Raw genomic sequence first — 9,929 nt, 5'->3', positions numbered from 1 at the left:
TAAGCAGGTAATTTCCTAAGGATGATAAGCAGATGATTTCCGACTAGAAATGATAAGCAAAACTTTTGACATGTAGACACGGTCGAAGTCCAGACTCATTAATGCATCCTAACAACTACTAGTTAAACACACTAATGCAAGACCTGGTTCGCTACGACCACCGCTCTGATACCAACTGAAAGGACTCGTTCATATACATTATAAACGATTCACAATAGTTGATTACATCGCGAGGTATTTAACCTCTATATGATACATTTTACAAACATTGCATTCGTTTTTAAAAGACAAACTTTCTTTACAATGAAAGTTGACGGCATGCACACCATTTCATAATACATCCAACTATAATTGGCTTAATAATAATCTTGATGAACTCAATGACTCGAATGCAACGTCTTTCAAAATATGCCATGAATGACTCCAAGTAATATCCTTAAAATGAGCTAATGCACAGCGGAAGATTTCTTTAATACCTGAGAATAAACATGCTTTAAAGTGTCAACCAAAAGGTTGGTGAGTTCATAGGTTTATCATAACAATCATTTCAATATATTAATAGACCACAAGATTTCCGTTTATAAATATATGTACACTCGCAAGTGTATAAAAGTAATCTATAAGTTGTAGGCACCTAGTAACAAGCCTTAACGTTCATGTTTTACCCTCTGAAAGTACACCGAATCAGGTGTGTTATATAAACCTCGAAGTACTAAAGCATCCCATAGTCAGGATGGGGTTTGTCAGGCCCAATAGATCTATCTTTAGGATTCGCGCCTACCAGTCATACACCAGTAGTTATAGTTACCAAGCTAAGGGGATATTTCTGGTTTAAACCCACGTAGAATTAGTTTTAGTACTTGTGCCTATTTCGTAAAACAGTTATAAAATATGCATGTATTCTCAGCCCAAAAATATATAATGCAAAAGCATTTAAAAAGGGAGCTATGAAAACTCACTTTTGCCTTGAAGGTATTTAAGTCGACTTGGTCTCCGATAGATATCACGAACCTAACCATATATATAATATATCAACATATTTTCTTTTTTAAGTAATCGTTACATATATATATACTATTAATACTTTTAATATTTTCTTAGTCCGTAGTTAGCAGTCCGATGTTAGTGGTCCACAATTAGTTGCTTAAATAAAATAAATAAAGACCCCATCGTATTCGTATTAATCAGAATTAATCTCGACCCATGGTATCATGTTGTCAAATGACGTGTTGCGTACAATCATGAGGTCTTATGATTAATCTTCTCGTGTTGTTTACGGATGGTCCTGAAATATATAAAATCAAATCATAAGTAATTATATATAAAATATCATATTAATTAGAAAAGATATGATTAATTTACTTTTTCTCCAAATATTTTCGTAGCTAAACTAGCTTCGGATACCCAATCTTGTTTTAGTCGTAGTTTCTTCATTACAACTCCGTTTTTGTTGGTTCAACTTGCCACTTCCTTGGATCGAGTCAAATTTTAAGAATATGAACTGAAACCACCTTAGTTTGTATTCGAAATCATAGGTTATAGGTCAAACTTTGGTGAAACTTATGAAAGTGATCATTTTTCATTCATAAAAACAACATTTAATGATCATTTTTCTAAAAATACTTACACTTTGAGTTAAACCATGAAATTTTTATGTGTTAACATATTCATAAGAAATATCATTTTTCCAGAACATGAACTTCCAATTCAAAGTTCAAGATGGTTTTAAATTATCCAACCCAAAACAGCCCCCGGTTGCACTCCGACGACGTAGATTCAGTTTTTAAGATGTTCTTTATAAAACCAAGTTATATCTTGTTAGGTTAGCATATCATTATGATATATTACAGGTCTTGAAGTGTTTTAAGAGTCAAGTTAGAAGGATCTATTTAGTTTGCGACCAAGTTTGAAATCATTCAAACTATGTTCTTGTTGTTAAAATTTTATACCACAAAATAAGATAGCTATATGAATATGAATTGAATAAGATTATGAACAAGGTTACTACCTCAAGTTACTTGGACAAAGTTACTGCAAAAGATAAGAAATAATCTTGGAATCAAAGAGTGGTGAAGTTAGATCAAAAGGTTGGAAGTAAACTTCTTCAAATGGGTGGTTATTTTGATATGTTCTTGAAAGAGTTTTCTTATGGTGTTTAAGGCTTGTAATTGAAGCTAAATGATGGGAAAAATGCTTGGAGATGATCAAGTATGAAGTTAGGAGTATTTTGAGAGAGAAATGAGGGTGTAGGTATGAGAAAATGGAGTGAAGAAATGGTGTTCATTTATAAAAACGTTTTTAGTTTATAAAGAAAGAAAAGGATACCTAATTTTGTTTTGTTACTAATAATTCATACTACTTGACAAATCCTAGTTACCTCATATCTAGGGCAGTAATAATGTTTATTAGGATATTGATTTGATGTGTATATACCAATAGTAAATACGTAGAGAAGCTGGGTATGATATGGGTACATATACCCTAGATATACGTATAGAAATCTTGAGGAAACGGAACGAGAATTCAAATATAGCTATCTTTTGTGAATATACTTATATTGTTTTATGTATTTAAGTCCTTAAAAAGTGATTAAATACTTTTTATATACGATACGTGTATAAGCATTATATATTATAAGTATATATATCAAAGAATGTTACGTATAGTTATCGTTTTGAAAACTTAAGTTAGTAGTTTCAAAATATACTTATAACTCATTGTCATTAGTACACAATGAGATGTTAAACCATCCTTAGATCATGTTAAATATATATAAATACATATATATACACAAACGTATAATTATCGTATGTTATATAGTTCGTGATATCATCGGTCATATTGGACGGTCAAACGTTGTGTAAAACTCTTTTTAAAAACACAAGTCTCAACAATTTGGATTGCTTATCATGTTGGTATGGTTTAATTTATGTAAATATTAATCTCATAAGTATAATTTGGTCAGAAAATTCCGGGTCATTACAACCCGTCACTTTGGTAGCTGCTGCTGCAGATGAACTACCATCGGCCGATGGTCTCTGACCACCGACCGATGGTGTGTGACGATCGGTCGATGGACTAGACGATCGACCGATGGTGGAAGTCCTTCGACCAACGGTTATAATTTTAACGATCGGACGATAGTGTGGTCGATCGGCCGATGGTGTAGTGACGATCGGCCGATAGTCTCTGACGATCGACCGATGGTCTATGCAGTAGAAATTTTTACTAAGTGTTGATTTTTAGCCGTTATGCTGCCCGTTTTTATTTTAATGATTTTGATGTAAATTTTGAAAGTGCACAAGTGTTAAGCAAAAATTTTTAGCGGATACTTTTTCTGACAAAAATTTCAGTATTGTGCTGTTTTGTGCTGTTTTGTGCTATCGGATAGAAACTAACTTGTGTATATGTTTTTCTCAGGAGAAAAGGAGAAAGAGAAGGTTCAGTGATTAGATAGCTGAATACCTTCTCGTTTGCTGGTATTTGGTGAGTGGGACTAACTGGAGAATATAGTATATAGAAGCATGTTATATTATGATTGTCATGCTTGTTAGATATACTTATTGTTGTGGTTAGTTAGTTCTTGTGATGACTGCATGTTAGTTGATGCTTTTCTGCTGGAGCCCAGTGCGTCCCTATTGTGTGGTAGCCTCGGTAGGAGAGATCAATCTGCGGGTTGGGTTCCTCTGTGGTTGCCTAGACAGCCGTGGTGTATATATATGTGAATGACGCGTCCGTCGCGTGTGGATTATGTATATACATACGGTGGTAGAGGAACTTTTGGTAAGCCCCAGTCCGATCAGCTGGTGGTTAATGGTTTGGCCGAGCCGCCAGAGTCTCTGTAGACGGCACTTGGGTGATGTTTGTGTGTTAGACTATTGTGACATGACTAGTATAACACTTATGTATGCTATGGCCTGTAGTTAGTCGTACTCACTTAGCTTCGTGCTAATTCCCCTCTATCTCCTCCCTGCAGGTTGTTAGCTTTTGTAGATAGTGCTTTTGGGAGAAGACGGGCATGATGATGTTATGTTTGACATGGTTAACTCTGATGTGGTCTTTTAGAATATGAACCATATACTTTTGAAAACAGAATGTATTTACGTCTCTTCCTGTTAATATGTAAATTGTTTTAATGACACGTGACATCGGTTTGTACAAATGTCGATATCGTATTTAATTAATATTATGCTTCCGCCACGTATTTATTATAAAAAAAAATAAAAAATTTAGCGGTGTCACAAAATGAAATATATAAAGTTATCTTAAATTCAAAAGATAGTCAAACAAAACACTTTTTTGATATGGGAGTATTTAGAACCGATATATCATTGAGTTTTGATGACTATAAAAAGTTTGGAACATTGAAAAATGAGATTTGAATTGCTTTTATTCAGTAATGTATTTTTATTTTCTTTTTTTTTTTTTTTGGCAAAAAAGAGTATTAACATTATAACAGATCCGAAGATCAATAAGTACAACCGATACACAATTCAAAAACGGGTCCTACCAAACAATACAAACCTAAATAAAATGGTCTCACCAACAATGAGAGACCCCGTGTTTAACTAGGAAGCAAAACAAGGCAAAAGCTATAATATAAGAATGTATACCGGCTATAAGCTTACTTGAAAAGGATCTGTTCTATAGGCTCGTACCTCTGTATTCTTGATTCCTAAGAAAGACAGAAACCCATGTTTGGTTGGTGAACCAAGACCATTTAGCCAGAGCGTGAATAACAGTGTCTTATGGTCTACACCATGGCTCAATAGAGGATCGTTGCCAGTCCATGTTATGGTTCCTGGCATGGCTAAATGGTTGTCTGACAAACACACTCTTTTAATCGGTTCTAGTTATTGAGTTGACAACAAGCGTCGATTTATTGGCGACTTGACTGACTCTTGGAGCCTAAATTAAATTTCAGATAGGATTTAAAACCCATGAAAATTTGATTTTACCATTTTCATAGCGTCTCAATTTTACTTTTAATTTTATTTAATTTTTTTAAAAAACTTTTTCCTACTTATTGGCCGGGGATCCACTCAGAAGCAATCTCTATCCGCCGAATAGAGAAAGGGATGACTTTCTCTACTTTTGAGAGTGTTTTCACTCTGGGTGGAGAAATGACTTGTCTTTATTTTCGGATAGGGGGAGGATTGTCTACATCTCACCTCCCCATACACCACTTATGTGGTATTGAGTTTTGTTGTTGTTGATATGAATCAGTAATGTATTGATTATTTACCCAACTTGCGTATTATAACAAATATTTGAGACTTTTTTTAGTAAAATTGTGGTCGTATGAAATATGGTCATTTAAAAATTTGAAATTGATAAATGTATGAACGGAAAATAATGTATAGGTGAGAGATTAAAGGTAGAAACTTTAGAAAATTAATTATAGCCATTAAAAAACAAAGTATGCAAAGAGTAATTTGAGCAGCAAAATTCGGTTTATTCTCTAGTTTACCTCCTCTACAAAATAAACCATCTCAGCAACAAATTCCTTAAAAAGCTTAGCAAAAACATTAAATGGGGAAGGTAGAGTACGAAGAGGATGTAGAGGAAGAGGTCGAGGATGAAGAAGATGACGACGAAGATGAATACGATGAAGATGAAGACGAGGAAGACAGAAAACCGAATAAAATTAAGAAAAGCAAAGAATTGGGATTCTCATGTATGTTGAACACCGAGGTTGGGGCAGTTCTCGCGGTAATACGCCGGAGATCTGACCCGACCTCTCAGTTTTATTACCAGGACGATGCATTAGATTCAACCATACTACAATCTTTAAAATCGTTACGATCGCTCATTTTCAATCCACGGCAATCGTGGAAGTTAGTTGATCCATCGATTTACCTTTCTCCATTTCTCGATGTTATATCATCTGACGACGTTCCTGCTGGTGCCACCGCAGTGGCACTTTCGTCCATTTTGAAAGTAATAAAACTTGGTATGTTTGATATAAAGACTCCCGGGGCCCGCGAAGCGATGAACAATATCGTAATGGCTGTTACAGGATGTCGTTTGGAAAAAACTCATCCAGTTACAGAAGCTGCGGTTATGTTGAGAATTTTACAAGTTTTAGCTGCGGTGATGAAACACCCGGCTTCTGTACTTTTAAATGATCACGCGGTTTGCACCATCGTGAACACGAGTTTTCAAGTGGTGCAACAATCGGCTGGGCAAGGTGGTTTATTACAACGAAACGCAAGACACACGATGCATGATTTGATCCAGATTATATTTTCTCGATTACCCGATATCGAAGTTGGTGACTGGGAGAATTCTGAATCTGATACAGAAGATGCTAACGAAGAAACCGGTTATGGGATTCGTTGTGCTGTTGATGTGTTCCATTTTCTTTGTTCGTTACTAAATGTGGTCGGGATTGTTGAGACCGAAGGGTCACCAGCTTTAACCGCTGATGAAGATGTTCAAGTTTTCGCGCTGGTTTTGATCAACTCGGCGTTAGAATTAAGTGGTGATAGTATCGGTAAACATAAGAAGCTAATGCGAATGGTTGAAGATGATCTTTTTCATCATTTGATTCATTACGGGACTTCGTCGAGCCCACTTGTTTTATCGATGATTTGCAGTACGGTTTTGAATGTTTACCACTTCCATCGAGAGTCCATTCGTTTGCAACTCGAGGCTTTCTTTATGTTCGTGTTGTTTAAAACGTTAAATCAAGGTTACTTGATTCAACTTCAAGAACTCGCACTCGAAGGGATTATTAACTTTTGTAGACAGCCAACGTTTTTAGTTGAAGTTTACGTGAACTACGATTGTGACCCTCTTTCGTACAATGTGTTTGAAGAAATCGGAAAGAGTCTTTGCAAGCAGGCGTTTTTATCTGGCGGCAGTACACCGACAGCTGCCGCCACGAGCCTGCAACTCCAAGCGTTCGAAGGTCTCATGGTTGTAATTCACAACATTGCTGATAATGTCGATAGACAAAACGATTCGGGCCCGACAGGCCCGTATCCTGTCGAGATTTCAGAATATAAACCATTTTGGGAGGAGATTCCAAAAGATGATACCGACTACGAAAAATGGATTGATTCCGTGAGGGAACGAAAGGCTCAAAAGAGGAAGATGATGATTGCAGGCAGCCATTTTAACCGGGATGACAAAAAAGGGTTGGAATATTTAAAGATATCGAAACTGATATCGGACCCACCTGACCCGAAAGGTCACGCGATGTTCTTGAGGTACACACCCGGGCTCGACAAGACCAAAATTGGTGACTTTTTGGGCGACCCGGGTGAGTTCAATCTCAAAGTTCTTAAAGAATTTACAGACACGTTCGAGTTAACCAGGCTGGTTCTTGATACTGCTCTAAGAACATATCTAGAAACTTTTCGATTACCTGGAGAATCACAAAAGATACAAAGAGTCCTTGAAGCGTTTTCTGAACGATTCTACGAACAACAATCGTCTGAAATCTTTGTAAGCAAGGATGCAGTGTTCATATTATGTTACTCAGTGATCATGTTGAACACTGATCAACATAACCCGCAAGTAAAGAAGAAGATGACCGAAGACGAGTTTATAAAAAACAATCGTGCAATTAACGGCGGTCAAGATCTTCCACGAGAATACTTATCGGATCTTTTCTCATCGATTGCAACTAAAGCGATCACGATATTTGGTCAAACCGGATCACCGATCGAGATGAACCCTAGCCGTTGGATGCAGCTCATGAACAAATCTAAACTGATCCAACCTTACATTATCTGTGACTTCAATCGAAGAATCGGCAGAGATATGTTCGCAGCAATCGCGGGTCCTACCGTTTCAACAATTTCTGCCATTTTCGAACACACGGAAGATGAAGAAATCATTCATGAATGCATTGAAGGATTACTCGCGGTAGCTAGAATCTGTCAATATGGATTACAAGATACACTGGACGAGCTAATATCTTCATTTTGTAAATACACGACGTTATTGAATCCGTACGCTTCAGCTGAAGAAACTTTGTTTTCGTTTGGTCATGACTTAAAACCTCGAATGGCAACACTAGCAGTTTTTACAGTTGCTAACAACTTCAAAGATTCGATCCGAGGAGGATGGAGGAGCATTATTGACTGTTTATTAAAGCTAAAAAGGCTTAAACTGTTACCTCAATCTATAGTCGATGTTGGTGGTTCTTCGACGCGTACAGAATCTGAGTCGGTAAATGATCAAACGGGGCGAATCAATACCTCTAATTTAATGGCAGCGATCTCTCATTGTTTATCAATGGAGAATCTAGAAGAGTCTTTGAATCTGGGAATAAGCGAATTCGAGCAGAATTTAAAAGTTATTCAGCAATGTAAAATCGGAAGCATATTTAGTAAAAGTTCAACTTTACCCATCGAGCCATTACTAAACCTTGGCCGGTCACTCATGTTTGCAGCTGCAGGAAAAGGACAAAAGTTTAATACTCCGTCTGAAGAAGAAGAAACTGTTCAATTCTGTTGGGATTTAATTCAAGCAATGGCTTCTTGTAACGTTCATCGTCTTAATTTGTTTTGGCCTACTTATAATGATTATCTCTTAAGTGTAATTCAGCTACCGTCGTTTTCACCGATCCCGTTTGCTGTGAAAGCAATTGTAGCGATGATGAGAATATGTATGAAACTTCTTGCTTCTAGAACGAACGAAAGGCAATCGGAAGAAGTTCTTTTCAAGTCGATAAACTTGATGTGGAAATTGGAGAGGGAGGTTTTAGATATTTGTAATGACGTCATGATTAAATCGGTAGTGAAGATATTAAACAAGTACCCGGCGAATTTACAGTCACAGTTCGGGTGGAAAACCGTGCTTCATTTGTTATCGATGATGGGCCGACATTCGGAGAATTATGAAAGGGGAGTCGGAGCTCTGATAAATCTAATGGCTCAAGGGACAGGAATTTCGGTAGTGAATTACTCGTATTGTATCGATTGTGCTTTTGGATTTGTTGCAATGAGAAACAGTCATGTGGATAAAAACATGAGGCTGATGGATTTAATGGCAGATTTGGTGAAACTGATTGTTGAATGGTCGAAAACCGGGTGTTTGGATGTACCGGGGAGTAGTAACGCGAACATGAGCATGATGAGTATGAGTAGTATGGCATCGATCGATGACAACATGAGATCGAGCAGTATGTCATCAATGAATCTTTTCGTGAAGCTTGGAGAAGTATTGAGGAAGATAAGTTTAGCAAGACGAGAAGAGGTACGAAATTATGCTGTAAAATCACTTAAAAAAAGCTTCATGAACGCCGAAGAACTTGGTTTCACTCCGAACAACATCATAAACTGTTTCAACTTGGTGATATTTGCAACGGTTGATGATTTGCATGAGAAGATGTTGGAGTATTCAACGAGGGAGAACGCAGAGAGAGAAACAAGGAGTATGGAAGGAACGTTGATGTTGGCAACGGAGTTTTTGGTGGATGTTTATTTGCAGTTCTTGCAGGTGTTAATCGAGAGTCCTGGATTTAAGACGTTTTGGTTAGGTATTTTGAGACGGATGGATATGATAATAAAAGCGGATCTTGGAGCGTATGGTGAATCGAGAATGAAAGAGTTGGTCCCGCGTTTGTTGACAAAGATGATTACACCAATGCAAGAAAAAGAATTGTTAACGGCGCAAGAAGGAAATGAGTTGTGGGAAATCACTTACATTCAGATACAATGGATTGCTCCTTCGCTTAAAGACGAGCTTTTCCCAGATGCCACAGAGTAAAAACAAAAATCGGGATCAATCAAATTGTAACTGTAAGAGTTTGACTGCTCAGGCAAACTTCAAAACAATTTAGGGAGCTGACAGAAAAGGTATTATTAATTGGGCTAATGATTTTGTTAGTGTATTCATAGCCATAATGCTTACAATTTGTGTCTTATATATGTATATACAGGCAAAAGATGGAGAAAAGATCAAACTGTTTCGAC

The 9,929-nt window shown here is 36.9% G+C and overlaps 1 protein-coding gene and 1 non-coding gene across 2 annotated transcripts; both read left to right on the top strand.

Moving 5' to 3' along the window:
• Positions 1-4,618: 4,618 nt before the first annotated feature.
• On the top strand, positions 4,619-4,832 carry LOC139873796 (small nucleolar RNA U3). The gene has a single exon (XR_011767517.1). It is a non-coding gene; the product is annotated as a small nucleolar RNA U3 (small nucleolar RNA).
• A 700-nt stretch (positions 4,833-5,532) lies between these two features.
• LOC139871454 (ARF guanine-nucleotide exchange factor GNL2) lies at positions 5,533-9,723 on the top strand. Its single transcript, XM_071859166.1, has one exon. It carries the CDS (start codon positions 5,533-5,535, stop codon positions 9,721-9,723), a length of 4,191 nt encoding a protein of 1,396 aa, XP_071715267.1.
• Positions 9,724-9,929: the final 206 nt, after the last annotated feature.

The sequence above is a fragment of the Rutidosis leptorrhynchoides genome, chromosome 10 (genome assembly GCF_046630445.1).
Source record: "Rutidosis leptorrhynchoides isolate AG116_Rl617_1_P2 chromosome 10, CSIRO_AGI_Rlap_v1, whole genome shotgun sequence".
In the NCBI taxonomy this organism is placed as follows: Eukaryota; Viridiplantae; Streptophyta; class Magnoliopsida; order Asterales; family Asteraceae; genus Rutidosis; species Rutidosis leptorrhynchoides.
The sequence above is the reverse complement of the archived record's forward strand: the minus strand, read 5'-3'. Positions and strand labels throughout refer to the sequence as shown.